The 18,329-nt window shown below is 43.2% G+C and overlaps 1 protein-coding gene across 1 annotated transcript; it reads left to right on the forward strand.

The window, feature by feature from the left end:
* Positions 1–66: 66 nt before the first annotated feature.
* Chmp5 (charged multivesicular body protein 5) lies at positions 67–16,977 on the forward strand. Its single transcript, NM_001025410.1, is given in 8 exon segments — positions 67–176; positions 950–1,054; positions 1,861–1,907; positions 3,784–3,877; positions 4,460–4,531; positions 10,804–10,912; positions 12,975–13,087; positions 16,300–16,977. Coding segments are annotated over 8 exon segments (660 nt in total). The 5' UTR covers positions 67–107; the 3' UTR covers positions 16,351–16,977.
* The last annotated feature ends 1,352 nt before the right edge of the window (positions 16,978–18,329 follow it).

Here is an 18,329-nt window from a genome sequence, read left to right on the forward strand (position 1 = left end):
AGTACTCTGCGCTTGCGCATGGGGGGGGCCGGAAATTGAAACCGGAGCGACTACGCTTCCGTTTCTGGTATTTCTCCAGTGTTTGGGTTTCCTCGCCGCCGGCCGAGATGAACCGATTCTTCGGAAAAGCGAAACCCAAGGCTCCGCCACCTAGCCTGACTGACTGCATTGGGACGGTGGGCATTTGAATTTGTATACCTCTGACACTCCGACCCACCTATTCCGAATTCGTACTCCACCCCATTCCTGGTTCGGGCCCATTAAACCTCAGTCTTCTTCCCCATCCCTGTCATCCCTGTTTTCCAGGTCATTCCTGACCCCACAAACCAGACACTCTAATCTCATCATTCTCTCATCCTTACTGCACTTAGCTCTTTCCGCTGCCCACTGTGCCCCACCCCTTTCTCGCTTTGGTCCTCACATTTCAACCTACCTTTCCTAGGTCACTACGCCCCCTTTCGTCTAACCTGGCCTTTTAAAAATCTTTTTTTTTTTCATTCCTCTTTCCTTGCCCATGTCAGGGTTAATATAGCTGTACCTTAGTTCTGAATCTGAGTAGCACAAAATTCTGAATCTTGGCCCCTCCAGATGAAACCTGATCTCGGAGATGGCATTAGATCTCACCATAGCCTGTGTTGATTGCTTCATTTTACACACCTTCATGCTGAGTCCCAAACTGACTAGTCTCCCACTTGGGAAATCTCAACCAGCCGAGCGATTCCTAAATTGTTTTCCTCTGCCATATCAGAATCTGGGAGGTGGGAGAGAGTTTATGAAAACCCTCCAATGGTCCTGGATGGAATTCCCCACCCTTAAGAAAACCACTATTTTCTGCCTTTTGCTCTATTGCTCCTTTTGTTTTCTTTTCTATATTCCTTCCTCTTCTCCTGCCCCTTTTTGTGTAAACATATTATAATAATTACCACTACATGTGACATTTTCCTCTAAGGTGGATAGCAGGGCAGAATCCATTGACAAAAAGATTTCCCGGTTGGATGCTGAACTGGTGAAATATAAGGACCAAATCAAGAAGATGAGAGAGGGTCCTGCTAAGGTAAGGTTGGTGACAACTGTTGTAGGAAGTACTGTGTAGGGAATGCTGAAGGATACAAAAAAAATTTTTTTTTTCACACAGTCTGGTAAAGAGAAAATACCTATTCTTCAGGGAACAGAGAGTGCAGCCATAATTCAAGAGGGAGGCTGGGTTTTAATGTGGAAGGTAGAAGGTGCTGATCACAGGTACTGGGAATCAGCACACTCTACCGAAAGGACCTGACTCTGGAGGGGAGAGCTTGGTTGTGCTCAGAGTCCGGGTGTGTCAGGTTACCCAGGTTAGGAGAGATAACATGTAAGGTCAGTGCTCTAATACTGTCACTACTTAATAGACTGTGGATATATAGCTGTCTCGTTTTTTTTTTTTTTCCACTTCCATAGCTTATTAACAGTATGAACCAAGGATGGTGTAGAGGTCCTCAGATTCTGAAAGGGAGAGGTTGGATAGCTGCTGTAAATTGTTTCTAACATGAGGACACGATAGTGGTTGAACATGTTATATTTATATGGAAAGCAACTGGTTATACACAGTGTGTGTTGTTGGGGCTGGAAGTGGAAATAAAATGCCTAGGAAAGGAAGAGGAATTCAGGGTACAGAGAGTGGGGTGCAAAGGGCGCTGAGACATACCAACTGGGCCTTAGCATTATATACTGCGCTCGAAGCTTGAAGAAGAAGAGTAGATTCAAGGAGCCTCTGTGTCTGCCATTTTGAAGAAGAAACAAGTAGCTGTATGGGTCTGAGTACATGGGAGACTTCTTTTGACGTCTGGGTCCCCCTGTTTTAATTACGTCTGTTTTTCTCCTCAGAACATGGTCAAACAGAAAGCCCTGAGGGTTTTAAAGCAAAAACGGATGTAAGTCACATGCACCATCTCCTTTCTAAGAGCAGTTTGAAATCACAAAGGGAAGGGGCCTTCCATTCTTTCTGGCTTTCATATTGTTTTCTAAGTATTCTTGGTTTCATGACAAATTTGCAAAAGCTTCGAGTACTTAACGTTATCAACTTAAGTAGCCATATAGTATTATTTCAGCTGGCAAGGTCAATATGGTTTGGTTTTTCTGTTGTTTACTTGGTTTGGTTTGTAAAGTTAGGAGCGCAGAGTATTCATTCTCTCTCTCTAGAATAAATGTAAAGGTTCACAACTTATTTTCAATTACTATGACCCAGTGCTTGTGCAAAACCCAATTACTGTGGACTGCTCGACCTGTGAGATCATCCACGGAGTTTAGATGCAAGGCATAATCAGCTTGTAGCAAACTGGGGAAATTGTTGATGACTTGGTTTCAATTTTAAAATGATATTGTAACAATCAGATGTTGTCTTTTTTTTTATTATTATTATTATTATTATTAAATCACACTGGAAAAAAGCTAGTAGTGCCTAGAGTAGCCAGCATGTATTACAGCTATTGCCTTCTTGGTGGCAATTGGTGTTAAAGTATTTCGGTTTTCATATGGAAGGAATATAACTTGGCTTTAAGGCCTGGGCCTGTAATCCTAGCACGTGGGAGGTAGAGGACCAGGAGCCTATGAGCATTGGCTACATGGAGAAATCAAGGCTAGCCTTGACTACATAAGACCCTGTCCCAAATTAAATAAGTAAATAAATCAAGCCTGATGGCACACGACCCAGCACTTGGTATATGGAGGCAAGAATGGCAGGGGTTCAAAACTACCCAAGGTAAAGAAAGTTGACCTAGATTCTTAGGTAACTGAAATTACGTGTCTCTTATGTAAGCTGTCCTCCCCCGCCCCCCTTCCTGTTTCTGTTTTTTGCTATGTACCCCAGGCTAGCCTCCAGTCTAATCCCCTGGCTCAGCTTCCCAATTGCTAGGATTATAACCTTGTACCAGGATGCCTAACTTAATGGAATCATTTTCCAATTTCTTGAATCGTGAATTACCTATTTTTCTTCTGCTAATTAGATAGCATTCATGTAGTAATAAAGATCGTGGTGACATAAGTCTTTGACATTATATAATTTGATAGAAAACTTTATTTTAAAGAGTATTTCAAGTATCAGACATTATATTAAGTCTGATGGATAACCTGAATTATGAATATAGGGCTATTTTAAGTCTGAAAACCGTTTAGCTATTCATATGAACAATCTTTTTTAAAGATTTATTTATTTATTATATGTAAGTACACTGTATCTGTCTTCAGACACACCAGAAGAGGGCACCAGATCCCATTACAGATGGTTGTGAGCCACCATGCGGTTGCTGGGAATTGAACTCAGGACCTCTGGAAGAGCAGTCAGTGCTCTTAACCGCTGAGCCATCTCTCCAACCCACATATATGAAGAATCTTAAAAAAATGGCCTTACCTTTTGCCCCAAGAGTTCTGCTTCTAAGAATTCATCCTGAGAAATAACTAAAAATATATAAATAACATGAAGATGGGGAGCAAGGCCAGGAGGGAGGCACACCCACATCACCGGCATTTGGGAAGCTGAAGCAGGAGGAACACTATAAGTTTGAGGCTAGCCTGTACTACAAGACTCATTCTCAAAAAATAGAATAAAGAAGCAAATACTATGTTGCTTAGTGGGAATAGTTAAAACTCAAATACATCCAAGAGAAAAAGACTTTGGAGGGATTTTGTAAGAGTTGGTAGTTTTAAAATGATTTTGGTTTTGGTGTTTGTTATTTATTAGTGTTAAGGCTGTTTTCCTCCTATGGATTTCTATCTGGTTCACATTTCTAATTCTCACTTGACCCCGAAAAGGTATGAGCAGCAGCGAGACAACCTTGCCCAACAGTCCTTTAACATGGAGCAAGCTAATTACACCATCCAGTCACTGAAGGATACCAAAACCACGGTATGCCCCAAGCTCCTTTTCCCGTTTTAATTTGTTGTTGTTGTTTTTGTTTTATGTTTTTCAAGACAGGGTTCCTTTGTGTAGTCCTGGCTGTCCTGGAACTCACTCTGTGGGCCAGGCTTAGCTTCGAATTCACAGAGCTCCTCCTGCCTCTGCCTCCCGAGTGCTGGGATTAAAGATGTGTGCCATCACCTCCCAGCTTCAGTTTAATTTTTAATCTCATACTTTTCTATGGTTTTTAAACGACGGTTTAGCAAACATGACATTCTGTGTTTGGATATTTTGCATGCATGTGTACGTAGTACCAAAAGAAGTCAGAAGAGGGCATCTGATCCCCTGGATACTGATGGTTGTGGGCATGTGGATGCTAGGAATCAAACTTAGGTCTTCTGCAAGAGCAGCAGATGGCTCTGAACCACTGAGACATCGTGCCAGCATAAACTGACTTCTCAGTTCGGTGTATTTCCTGGGCTGGGGATGAAACAATGGTAGGATGGTTGCCTAGCATGTATTTGGGTTCAAATCCTCGGTGCTTCAAGATAAAACATCAAATACAGTGTGCTTTCTTCTACCCTTTTTTAGGTTGATGCAATGAAATTGGGAGTAAAGGAAATGAAGAAGGCTTACAAGGAAGTAAAAATTGACCAGATTGAGGTGAGCTGCCTGTCTGCTGGTTTTTGCAAGATGTGTACTCGTTGCAAGGTTCAAAATAAGCGTTTGTGGTGAGAAACTCACAGAAAAGGCATGAAATCCTGGTCCTGCTCTTTGCTATGTGGTGACTTCAGGAAAGGGAAGGGCACCCTTTAATTTCCTCATTGCTAATGCAAAAACCTGGGCGCTACACACAGTTATTACGCAGGTAAAATAAGTGAACTATCTCAAGTATTGTTCCATTTAAAAAAATGGGGTGGGAGACCTTGCAGTGTAGCCTAGGCTGACTTTGAACCTGTGGTTTCTTGCTTTAGCTTTCTAAGTGCTTTGAGGCATATACCATAACTGTTAAAAGAGGATATGAATGTAAGGTGGTTAATGCAATTTCTGCAGTTTAGTCCCTTTTTTTTTTTTTTTTTTTTTGGTGTTTCTAAACCAAAATTTTCTTTATATTTTGGCACTAAATTACTAGCTTCTTGAAGTTAGCATGTCTTTTAGAGTTTAGATTTTGGTCAGGAAGGAAAGGCCTGTGAGGCTGGCTGCTGTCAGGCAGGTAAACATCACACACAGCAGGCAGAGAAAGTGGGCAGTGAGGGAGGGAGGATAAAGGCTTCCTTGCTGCATCTACAGTGGAGTATTACCCTCTGGTTAGGATGTCTCTTCTCTCCTCCCCTCTCTGCTCCGCTCCCCTTCTCTTTCCCCACATCCCCTCCCTCCTCTTTCTCTCTCTCTCTCTCTCTTGTTTGTTTGGTTTTGGTTTTGGTTTTGGTTTTTTGAGACAGGTTTCTTTATGTAGCCCTGGCTGTCTGGAACTCGCTCTATAGATCAGGATGGCCTTGAACTTAGAGAGCTGCTTCTGCCTCCCAAGTGTGTACTGTCACCTTGCCCAACTAGAATGTCTCTCTTCTTGAGGGAAGGGATTTGATTTTGTTCATTGAACATATCCTGACCATATTTGGGGCCCAGAAAGTAGTTAATGGTTAGAGGCCACAGCATGCTGTTCTAGTGGAGCCGCGCTCGTCGTGTTTGCAGTTGTGTTTTTCTGGTTTCACAAAGGCACTGACCAGTTCCAGTCTTTCAAGTCTCTGCTTACATGGCAGTGGGCATTGTTACAGCTTTCAGGAAATTCACTGAGAAAAATAATCTGTGTATACTCATTTGTATAATACCATTTACGGTATATTGTTCACTAAAGTATGAAAAGTAATTTTATTTTCTATATTTAGACCTCTTTGTAATGTTTTATTGTTTTGCTTTTGACACAAGGTCTTGTTTTTTAGCCCAGGCTATCCTGCTTCTTACTGTGTGCTAGCCTACCTCAGTCTCCCAAATTCTGGGATTTTTGGACATGTGGTTCTTTTTGGGTTGTTTTGTTTTGTTTTTTGGATGTTGTTGTTGTTGTTGTTGTTGTTGTTGTTGTTGGTTTGCTTGTTTGTTTATTTTTTAGACAGGGCTTCTCTATGTAGCCCTGGCTGTCCTAGAACTCACTCTGTAGACCAGGCTGATCCTCCTGCCCTCTGCCTCCTGAGTACTGGGATTAAAGACATGTGCTACCACTGCCTAGCTTCTCTTGTAGTTTCTAAGACCGCTATTTAATATGAACATAAGAGAAGGTTTGGTTATTCTTGCTTCTTTCGTTTGTTCTTTAAGACTTTATTTGTCTGTAATTATGAATGCATGTACATATCTATTTATGGGTTTATGCATGTGCATGCATTCTCTTCTGAGGCCAGAAGAGGGTGTTGGATCCCTTGGAGTGAGAGTTACAGGTACCTGTGAGCTGTGCTGACAAGGATGTAGGGTCAGGTCCTCAGAAGAGCAGCAGATGCTCTTGACCACTGAACTATCTTTCCCCTCAAACTCTGCTTTTGAGACGGGATGTCATTCTGTAGCCTAAACTCGTATAGAATTTATTATATTGCCTAGGCTAGCACTTGTGTCAGCCCTGCCTCGGCCCCCGAAGTGCCAGCCTTTCCTTCAAATCCATTCTAGCCTTTTGGTGTTTTGGATACCTCGATCTTCTTAGATTTATTTTTCTAATATAAACTAAAATATTTTATTGTTTTATATCTCTAAGTTCTGAAGTTTTTGTTTGTATATTTAGCTGTTTTTATACTTTTTTTTGTATATGAGTACACTGTAGCTGTCTTTAGATGCACCAGATGGTTGTGAGCTACCATGTGGTTGCTGGGAATTGAACTCTGGACCTTTGCAAGAGCAGGCAGTGCTTTTAACCACTGAGCCATCTCTCCAGCCTATCCTTTTTATTTAAAAAAAAAAAAAAAAAAGACTTTAGGCCAGGCTGATGGTGTATACCTTTTGTACCAGTACTCTGGAGGCAGAAGTGGGAAGACCTCTGTGAGTTTGACATCAGCCTGGTTTACAGAGGGAGTTCTAGGACAACCAGAGCTATGTAGAGAGACCCTGTCTCAAAAAAACAAAAACAAAAACAAAAAAAACCCAACATTTTTTGAGACAAACATATATATATTTGTGTTTGCTTTTTGTGTATGTGAGTGCATGTTCGTGGAGGCCAGAAGAAAATACATCCTAGGAGCTGGAGGGAGAGGCAGTTGTGAGCTGCCTGTTGTGGCTGCTGGAAACCATTCTTCAGCAAGAACAATCCATAAGCTTAGCCAGTGAGCCACCTACCCACCCCAACGCCCTGTTTAAATTTTTTTATCCTTTTATTTCACAGAACACTAGGGCATCTATGCTTTTTAGATTAGCACTTCCATTTGTGTTGCCTTTGCTTATCCAGTATTGAATTTAAAGGTAGATTAGTCTGATACTTTGCATGGTAACTTTCTTTTCTCTTGCTGTGTCTGTACTAGACTATGTAACTAGAAACTGTGTTCATAGGCTGCATTATGGTTGCAGGCCTGTAATCTCAAGACTAGGAAGTCAGAGACAGAAGAACCAAGTTCAAGGCCAGCCTAGGCCACAAAGCAAGACCCTGTCCCCCCTCCCCCCCGAAAAAAGATACAGAGAAATCTTACTCATCAGACGATTTGTACCCCCTCCCCTTTTTTCTGGAGACAGGGTCTTACCCAGTAGGTGTAACTGGTCTAGAGCTCATGACAATCCTCCTGCTTCAGCCTCAAAGTGTTGGGAATCCCAAGCCTATGTAGGCATACTTCTTGGTGTGTAATCCCTTGGACTTGGTTTGAATCCTTCCTCTGTTACTGTTTGTTCCTCTTAGTAATTGCTTTACCCGTTCTTCTCTGCAGGAGGACGCCCCGTGTAACACTGGTAGTTTGACACTTAGAAATGCAAAAGGCATTCTACTTTGTATTGTCTCCACTTTCTTGTGGGAAACCAAACGAGGCTGCCTGAAAGGAATTTACAAATGACTTTGTTGCTCTGGACATTGTGGCTGGGGGTCTCTGCAAACACCATGGCCAGCAAGAGTGCTGTACCAGGGGAGGCAAGAAGGAAAATTGGTTCCACATGACTCAGTAGTGGCATTGGTTCAAACGTCAAGATTTTGACACTAGACGCTTTATTTTAGGCATACTTAAGCGTAGCACAATTTGAAAAAAAGATTCCTGGTGATAATTAGTTCAGTCCCGTGTGCACGACAAATTAAGGCATGATTACATTGAATTTCTTATAAAATGCAAATGGCCTCTTCCATAAAGATCTGTTTTATAGATTAACTAGGGAAGCAGGCTAAGGATCATGGTAAAGATCCACAGGAAGCTCGGGGTGCAGCCGCACAGGTAGTGCTCAGGCCACCAGGTAACTGCCTCTGCTCCCGGGCTTGTGGGCAGGAAACAGGTTCTGCATCTTTCCCTTGGAAGACGCAGCCCTTCCTGTAGCATTCCTGCCTTCCCTGGTACTCATCTGAGAGTACACGTACCTACATGCTAATACAGGAAGCTCTCGTGCTGAGTGAGGCCTCATACTCTCTGTATGCTGATGGACACACTGGTGTTTGGTGATGGTGGCATTGGACTTAGGGTCTTGTACATGCTCAGGCTGGCTTTAAGCGAAGTAATGATATATATGTATATTATTATTATTATCATTATCATTATAAGTCTTATAGTAGCCATATGCAGGATGAGTCTTAGTGGGCTCATCAAAAAGATTTACTTATTTTTATTTAGTGCATCTGAGTGCTTTATCTGCATGTATGGATGTGCACTGTGTGTGGATGGCCAGAACAGTTATCAGACTCCCCTGGAACTGGAGTTAGAGATAGCTGTAAGCTGTCCTGTGGCCTCTGGAAATGGAACTCAAATCCTCTGTAAGAGCAGCAAGTGATCTTAAATGCTGAAGCATTTCCCCAATTATCCCCTCCTCTTTTTAAAAGATTTAAAGTATGTATATGCATGTGAGAGCAGTTGTTCCTAGAGGCCAGAAGAGAGAGTCAGATCCAATGCTTCTGAAGCTGTTGCCTCCCACCATAGGTGCTAGGAACCAAACTCAGGTCCTTGGAAGAACAGTCTTCGGTCTTAACCATGATCCATCTCTCTTGTCTAATATCCCATCTTTTAAATGAGAAAAACAGCTGAGAGTAGTACTCAGTGGTAGAGCATGTGCTGACCATAATCAAGACTCCTGAGTTCCATCTCAGTACCACGAGAAGGGGTAGGGCTTAATTTGGGGGTTTTTGTTTTTAGATTTAAATTTTTTTATTTTATGTAGTAGTGTGTGCTTATATGTATGTCTGAGTACCATCTGCCCCATGGGGGCCAGAAGAGGACACTGGGATCCCTTAGGACTGGAGTTACACTTGAGTGCTGGGAATCAAAGTCAGGTCATCTGGAAGAACAGCCACTAGTGTTGTGCATTGCTTGGCCACCTCTCCAACCTGGAAAGGCTTAGGCACTGCTTCCCACTAAGTACAGGATTTGTGCTGGGGCTGCAGCTCAGTGGTCGAGTCCTTGCCGAGCACACACCAGGCCCCGTTCAGTCTTCAGCACCACACCGGGAAAAAGAAAAGTGGAAGCCAGAGGTTGGGCCTGGTGGCACACCCCTGTAACCCCAGAATTTGCAAGGTAGAGGCAAGAGAATGAGGAATTTAAGGTCATCCTTAACTACAGAGTGCATTTGAGGTCAAACTGGGCCACCTTCAGGAGCATCTTCTCGGTTGACTAATGCCAGTTTCTAGCTACTGTCATGTAGAGAGGTGAACTGACAGTAACTGAGAGCTGGTTATATAATTGGCATTTTTAAAATTTCTATTTCGGGCCAGCCAAAATGGCTCAGCAGGTGAGTGCCTGTGTCTCCAAGTCTGATGGACCTGAGTTCAGCCTCTGCTATACACATAGTGAAAGGAAAGAACCAACTCCCTCCCACAAGTTGTCCTGACTTGAGCACTAATGACACATGATCCCATATCATGCATGCACACACAAAAACACATCCATATGAATGAATGAATGTTTACATTAATTTTCAATCCCCATTCCCAAGATTCAGAGGGTGATGAGAGTTAGTAAAGGAAGATAATAAAAAAATGAGTGGAAATCTCGTTATGGAAAGCCTAGTTTGGGTACCCTTACCTGCTGCAGGGATCTACTGTTTGCTTCTCTTTAGACTTGCTTTCTGATACTTCTGATGACAATGATGGTGATGGTGATGATGGTGGTGGTGGTGATGATGATGATGATGATGATGATGATGGGGCTAGAGGGCTGGATCAGCAATTGAGCATTTAGAGAGGACCAGAGTTTGGGTCCCACAACTGCCTATCACTCCAGCTCCAGGGGGTCTGTCAACCTCGTCTGGCTTCCGCAGGCACCTGCAGGTACATGCATATGCACATATATAGACACAGAAATAAAAGTAGTGGTGACAGTCTGGAGAAAGCCACAGGTGTCTTGTCAATGTCAGGCTGAGAAGGCTGAAGGAAAGCCTCTTTCGCAGCCCAAGAAACAGGCAAAGGAAATAGAAGCAGAAGATAAGGCTTGTAGGCAGAAACAGAAAGGGGAAGAAGAAACTCGGGAGGTAGAAGCCAAGGCTGAGGGGAATTCAGAAATCTGGCAAAGAGGACGCTGTTGTCCATACCTAAGATGATGGTGACCTTTTTCCATTCCTGTTTAAACATCTGAATTCCCTGCTGTGACATCTTCTGCCACCTATAGCGAGAATGAAAGTTGAGCCTGCCATACAGTATGTGGTGGCTCAATGCCTTTAGTTTCATTCACCAATTCCTCCCTCCGCTGTGAGTTAGAGTCCTGCCGGAGCCTGCTGCCCACCTCTGTTGTACAATGAGTTCTGTGTCCCTGGAAAGGAGGAAAATGCGGTCTTGTGTATGTCTGTAGGATTTACAAGACCAGTTGGAAGACATGATGGAAGATGCAAATGAGATCCAGGAGGCCCTGGGCCGCAGCTACGGCACCCCAGAACTGGATGAGGACGACCTGGAAGCAGGTGAGTGAGTGAGTGCGAGCTGTAAATGTGCATTAGCTCCAGAGTACGAAGGGAGCACTACCTGGGACCTTTACCCAACAGCTGCTTAACATTCTCACCAGAGCCAGGCAGTGGTGCCACACAACTTTGATCCCAGCACTCAGGAGGCAGAGGCAGACAGATGTCTGTGAGTCGTAGGCTGGCCTGGTTTACAGAGCAAGTTCTAGAACAGCCAGGGCTACACAGAGAAACCTGTCTCAACAAACAAACAAAATTCCTTATCAGGATGCCAAGCGTATGGTATGTGCCTTTAATCCCAACTTCCCAGAGGCAGAGACAAGCAGATCTCTGGCGTAGAGAGTTCTCTACATAGAGAGTTCCAGGACAGCCAGGGCCATGTAGAGAAATCCTTGTTTCAATAAAACAAACAGTTGGGATTAAAAGCAGTTCCTGCCAGAATCCTCTAGGAGTTGGTTATCCCAGTCTGAGCAGAGAGCCTGTGCGGCAGCTGCATCTACCATGCTGCCGCTACTGGGGTGGAGAAACTCGAAGGGCTCACTGTGCTTGGTGTTTGTCTTCAAGTTAGCATTTCCCTACTGTATCCCTTTTGACTTGAAAGTGTTTTCGGTACTAGGTAGGGCTTGAACCCTATGGGATAAATTCAGCATTGAAGAAAACAAAAGTGAGCCCTACATTTCTTTTTTAATTTTGTCACATTGTTTATTTATTGGGGGGGGGGTGATGCATTTTGGTGTCCTGGCCATGCTTGTGGAGGTCAAAGGACAACCTGCAGGACTCAGTTCTCTCTTTCTACCATGTGGGTCCCAGGGATCGAAGTCAGATCATCGATGCCTTTAGCTGGTAAGCTGTTTGACCAGCCATTTATAAAACCTCCACTAGCAGTGAGAGAAATATAAACTTCTGGTTGGATTCTTATTGTAGGTACACTCATGATTGGGAAGAAGTATGAGATGCCATTGAAAGCACAGAGTGTGGACTCTTAACAGTGGTAGGGAACAGGCCTGAGGCCTGTGGAGTGAGTAGGGATTGCCATGAGAAATGGGTAGTGTGGCTGGGTAGGCTTGGAAGAAGAATAAAAGCTATTGCTGTAGTCACATGAGAAGTGGTGCTGCTCTAGACTAGGGTGGTGTTAGGAGACGCAGAAGAAGTGGCCTTGGAAGAAGAGGGAGGTGTCGAGATGCATGGGGGAAACAGCCATTCCGCATCCCCTGTGGCTCTCTATCCTACTCTTCCTCTCCCTCCTTCCGTCCTTGTTCTTCTGTGCCCCATTTTCCCCAGACCATTTTTCCCATTATTTCACCTTTTGTAATTTTCTGACCTGAGTTTCCCTACCTGTGATAGCCAGTCCTTGTGGCTGCTAGTTTCTACTTCAGTCATTTGCAGCCTGACTTCATCTGTGGTCACGTGATATCCAGTGCTCCTGTGCTTTAAGTCCATCAATAAATGAGGCTTTTGTTTGTTTACTTTTGTTTTTTAACGTTTGTGTTAGAGTTGTCTAGTATGAATTAGACAATTCTCAAGCATAGCCTTATTGTCAAGTTTGGGGCCCTGTAAACCTGTGGGGAACTGATTGACTTTTTATTTGTGTGTGGTGGGGTATGGCTTTTTCTTTTTCATAAATATTATATACTAGTTTCCTTGAAATTCTCTTATAATGGTCACCTTTCACTTTGCAAATGGAAATACATTTCTTTTTTTTTTTTTTTTTTTTTTTTGGTTCTTTTTTTCGGAGCTGGGGACCGAACCCAGGGCCTTGCACTTCCTAGGCAAGCGCTCTACCACTGAGCTAAATCCCCAACCCCGGAAATACATTTCTTTCCCAAGGTGGGTGGATCTCTGAGATCTAGGCCAGGTAGGATTACATAGTGAGCTCCTCCCTGTGTCACATGACAATGAATTACAAGTGCGCCCTTTCCCTTTGCATTGTATTTGCTCACTACGGATTGTTTAGCTTTTTGACATGAGGGGCCAGTTTCTCCTCCCATTTTCCTATAATGTTCCTATGTAGTTCAGAGTTGGATTCTCTCTTCCCATTTTCCTCTAATGTGCCTATTTAATTCAGAGTTGGATGCGCTGGGCGATGAGCTTCTGGCTGATGAGGACAGCTCTTACTTGGACGAAGCAGCTTCTGCACCGGCAATTCCAGAGGGCGTTCCCACTGACACAAAAAACAAGGTAGTGTCTGTCCTCAAGGCTTGTACATAACTTACTGCCTGAAGTTTAGACAGTCCAACAGAAAATTAACTAATCCGTCCACGTAGATGGGGGGCTTTCCTAAAGATTTATTTATTTCCTAGGGATGAGTATTGCCTGCATATATTTCCATGCATACTAGTAAAAGTTTTATGCCTATCAATTTGGAAATCTAAAATATAGTCTAAGTGTCACAGCCCTTTTAGAAACCCTTGGGGTTGGGGATTTAGCTCAGTGGTAGAGCGCTTGCCTAGGAAGCGCAAGGCCCTGGGTTCGGTCCCCAGCTCCGAAAAAAAGAACCAAAAAAAGAAACCCTTGAACTTCCAGTTTTCCTGCAGTGGACAACTAATTAGCTATATTAATAACGCCCCTGAGGCTAAAGAATGTCTCACTTCATTTGTTTTCCTGGTGCTGGGGCCCGATGCCTGCTGGACAAGCATTCACGTACTCTTCCACCGGGTCTGGGCCTTCTTTTGAGACAGGGCCTCATCAAGTTGTCCAGGCTGATCTTGAACTTTCAGGCCTCTACCACTAGGCCAACTGTCCTCATATATACAATGTCAGTTTGTATAATATAAGTAATCAACTCATAAGCCAACGCTGGGTACTGTTTACAGGAATTTCCATTTTGATTCTAGGAAAGCATTGTTGATAAATGCAGCCTTGCTTAGTGGAAGTATTAGGTTGTTTTTTGGGTTTTTTGTTTTTGCCTAGTGTGTGGGGGGGGGGCGGTGTAGTGCTGGCAATTTGTCTTAGGATCTTAGGGCCTCACACATATTAAGTGAGTACACTATACTAAGTAATATTCCCAGTCTGTTTGTTTTGTTTTTAAATTAGTTTAGACAGAGGGCCTCTGGTATCCTTTACTCCTGAACTCAAGCAAGTTTCTCAAGTAGCTGAGCCTAGGCAGCCCACTTCTCTGCTTATATTTGGGTGGTTATATTAAAGAGGGTCCCACTCCTGAGCTGGCAAGTTGGCTCGGTAGTTGAGTGCTTGTTGTCTTGCAGAGGACCCGAGTTCAATCCTTGTGCCCACTTATCAGCCCACAACCATCTGTAACTCCAGTTGTAGAGGGATCTAATGCCCTCTTCTGACCTTCACAGACATAAGACGTACGCATGGTGCACAGGCAACTCATACACATAAGTAAATAGTGAGAGAGAGGGGAAGGGGAAAGGAAAAAGTGCATCCCACCCTGGGCACACTAGTTATTTATTGGATTTTTTAAACTATGAAGTATAAATTTTAAGTAGAGGGCTGGAGAGATGGCTCAGCAGTTAAGAGCTCTGGCACTGACTGCTCTTAAAAAATAAAAGTAAATAAAATTAAGTATAAAATGTAATAAGTAGGGCTGGGGCGTATCTCAGTTAGCAGAGTGCTTGCCTGGCATGAACAGAGCCCTGGGGCGGATGCCCAGCATCTTACTGACCCGCTGTGGGTGGTAATCCACTTGTAATCCTAGACTGGGGAGGTTGAGGCAGGCGGATTAGAAAGTCTACCATCGGGGTTGGGGATTTAGCTCAGCGGTAGAGCGCTTGCCTAGCGAGCGCAAGGCCCTGGGTTCAGTCCCCAGCTCCGAAAAAAAGAAAAAAGAAAGAAAAAAAAAAAAAAGAAAGAAAGAAAGTCTACCATCCTTGGCTACAGAGTGAGTTGGGAGCCAACCTGAGATACATGAAGGCCCTGTTTTGGGGTGGGAGAGAAACCTTAATGGTAGATCCTAGTTTAGCAAAGGAAGAGAATTGGCATTTCTGACACTGACAGATCACTGAATTGTTTTGAGCTTTTCTATTCCTCTCATGTGAAATATTGTGTATGATTATTGTTTAGAGCAATTTAGGTGTTGTATGTTAAGGACTTAAAATCCTTTCATACTGTATAATTGTCATCATGAACAGAGTATATTACTGCTTATAAAATCTCCCTCTTAGCTGCTTGTGCAATGTGTTATTTGCCTTTGGATATTTATAGCCCTTGTTTTGACTGATCTCCCTATAAGCATACTGGGTACTCACAGTACCGTTGACAGAATATTTGAATGGGATCCAGTTGTAAATCTGCCTTTTTCACTATATAATTCTGAGCGATTTAGAAATTTGTGTCTTCTCACTTGTCTTAGGGTTACCATTGCTATGATAAAACACCATGACCCAAAAAAAAAAAAAAAATACCATGACCAAAACAAATTGGAGATGGAAGGATTGTTTGACTTACACTTCCACATGTACTTCAGCACTGAAGGAACTGAGGCCAAGGGCTCTTAACAGGGCAGGAACCTGGAGACGAGCTGACACAGAGGCTGTGGAGGAAGGCTGCATATCAGCTTGCTCTCCGTGGTTTGCTCCATCTGCTTTGTTAAAGCACCCAGGACACCAGCCCAGGAATGGCCCTTTGTGGGTGGTGCCATCCCTTATTGATCTCTAATTAAGAAAATGCCCAATAAGCTTGCCTACAGCCCCATCGTACAGGGGCTTTCTCAATTGAGGGTCTCCTCTTGGGTGACCCTGGCTTATATCAGGTTGACAGACGGGCCAACTCCGTATATTACTGCCATCAAATGTGAGAAGTAACAGGTGGGGCTCAGATAGTTTCGTAGGTCTTCATAGCCCGTCTCTGAATTGCTTCTTATATCTTGCCTCCTCCCATGAGCTAAGAGTAGGTGGTCTCAACTTTGTCTTCTACCCACTCCATTCCATCACCTCTGACTTCTTAAAAGTCCCAGGTGCACAAGTTGCTTTAAATAATTATATAATTACCCACTATTTAGTAATTATGCTGAAGCTATTTTTGTGAGCACTAGTGTGACTCGTCTTTTCAGTTTCCTAGTAACAAGTCCCTGAAGCATCTGTGCTAGCACAGGGCCCCACACATCGAGGCAAGTATTCTACTGTACGGTCTCTCCATCTCTTCCCATTCTGAGGGCACAGATCAGTGTGAAGATCAGTGGCAGAACAGAGTGGGAAGTGACTGGTCCCTTGGGACAGCCCCTGCAAGGCTTTGCCAGTCTATAAACGATGAAAGTGACAGCAGTGTATTTCGAGGCAGGGACTGCTGCCTTTTTAGAGAAGGCTTCTTGCCGGCTTCTGAGTAGGTTGTTGGTTTTGATTGTTGAACACTTGGGTGTGACTTTTGCCTACTGAATATGATCATTTTTACCACGTCAAAGAGCAGCTCTGATCCTTGATTTCTTCTCACAGGATGGAGTGCTGGTGGATGAATTTGGACTGCCACAGATTCCAGCTTCGTAGACTTGGAACATTCCAGTGTGTGATGTAAAAAAAAAAAAAAAAGTATTCTGGGACTAGGAAGTATCTCCCAATTTGCCAAACAGATTTACGTTTCTTTCCTTTCTTTGGAGGAAAAGCTAATTACACTGCTCCTGTATTTTTATTTTTTTCCATTAAGGAATTCATTGCTTGGGGGAAGCTGTCTTTACTAAAATTTGATTCTTTTTTTTCCTTAGGAAAGACTAACTGAAAAGTACCTTTGACTTTGTATGACTTGTTTTCATTCATTAACAATAATCTGAAATTAAACCAAGGAGATGAGACTCTAAATTCTATATGGTAGTATGATGATGTATTAATAAGATAAAGATTATTGATGGGGTTGATAGTATTTTCAGAACCATTGTCTATTGTGGTACTGTAGATGGCTTTAAGTGATGGCCTCCTTTGATAGGTTTCGTTGTGTCATGTGAGCAAGTCATTACTCTGTCTACTGTTGGAATGAACTGTCACTACTGCATCATGAGTTACTACTTTGATCCCATGGTTCCCTCGGTAAATAGCCTGACTTGTAATGAATAATGAATATTTCTTGATATTTAATGTATAGGACATTTATTTATACTCAATAAATATTTTTCAAAAGGATATAATTGTAGTATTACTTTAGCCTAAAACCTGCACTACAGAACCAAGCTTAGCCAGTAGCATTGCAACAGGAAGAACAGAAAGCAGTCTCAACTCGGGTTTTGGCTGTGTCATTTTTAAATTACTGTTTGTTATTAGCACAACTGTACTTGCCTCATGAGGAGTAAGTGAGGAACTAGTCAGACATACTGGGTTAACTTTAATGCTCTATTCTCCCACAAGGGACTAACAATGAAAGGGAAAACCCAGAACTTCATCCTTTTCTTGTAAGTCCAACTGCTACCTGATTTCATGGTTTTGGTTTTACTCTTTCTAAAATTTTCTGTGTTTGGGTGTTTTGCCTGCATGTGTGTGTGTGTGAATCATGTGTGTGCAATGCCCTGCAGAGTTACAGATGGTTGTGAGCTGCCATGTGGGTGCTGGGAATTGAGCCAGGCTCCTTACTGATCTCTGGTGGTTGATCTTACTAGTCACCATGGTTAGATTTAGAATCACCTGGGAGACAAGCCTCTGCAGATGCCTATGACAGATTAGCTAGGTTAGGTCAGTCGAGGTGGAAGGCCCACTAATGTTGGTGGCATGGTTCCATGGGATGGGGTCCTGGACTCATGAAGAGGAGAAAACAAACCCTGCACCAGCATTCATCACTGCTTCCTGATGTAGCGTGTCCGACTGCCTCAAGCTTCTGCACCAGCCCTTCCTACTACGGTGGACCGTACCTTCAAACTGTGAAGGGTTTAAAAGGAAACCCTTCTTTTTAAAGTGCTTTGTATTTTGTCACAGCAACCAGGCAGGTAGCTTAAGACGTTTTCCTTCTCTTTTCAATCTATTCCCTCTCCAACGTGGCTTGGCAGCTCATGTTGTCTTGTGTGCCAGCTTTTCATGTGTCTGCAGATCAAACAAGGAATATACATTGAGGACCAGCTGTTTGAAACTCTGTAACCACCCAGGGACTATCAAAGAGCAGTCAGCCCCTTCCTTCAAAGCTCACTGTCTCATTACAAGTGGGGTAAGGCATGCCTGACAACCCTCTCCATGCCCACAAACGTCACTTTCTCAAGAAAGCTTCTGTGAACAACCACAGTGCTTATCATGACCCCTGGGAGCCTCTTTTGTTTTCCAGCCTTGTCTGAATTTTTCTTCCTATCTGGGCCCTTAGTCTCTAATTCCATGGACTCTTCTTTCTTACTCTGCCCCTGAGGTGTTTCTTCTATTTTAGGTACAGTATATACTCTTTTTTTTTTTTAAATATTTATTTATTTATTTTATGTGTAAGTACACTATAACTGTCTTCAGACACACCAGAAGAGGGCATCAGATCTCATTTCAGATGGTTGTGAGCCACCATGTGG

This window comes from Rattus norvegicus, chromosome 5, assembly GCF_021556685.1.
Source record: "Rattus norvegicus strain SHRSP/BbbUtx chromosome 5, alternate assembly SHRSP_T2T, whole genome shotgun sequence".
In the NCBI taxonomy this organism is placed as follows: Eukaryota; Metazoa; Chordata; class Mammalia; order Rodentia; family Muridae; genus Rattus; species Rattus norvegicus.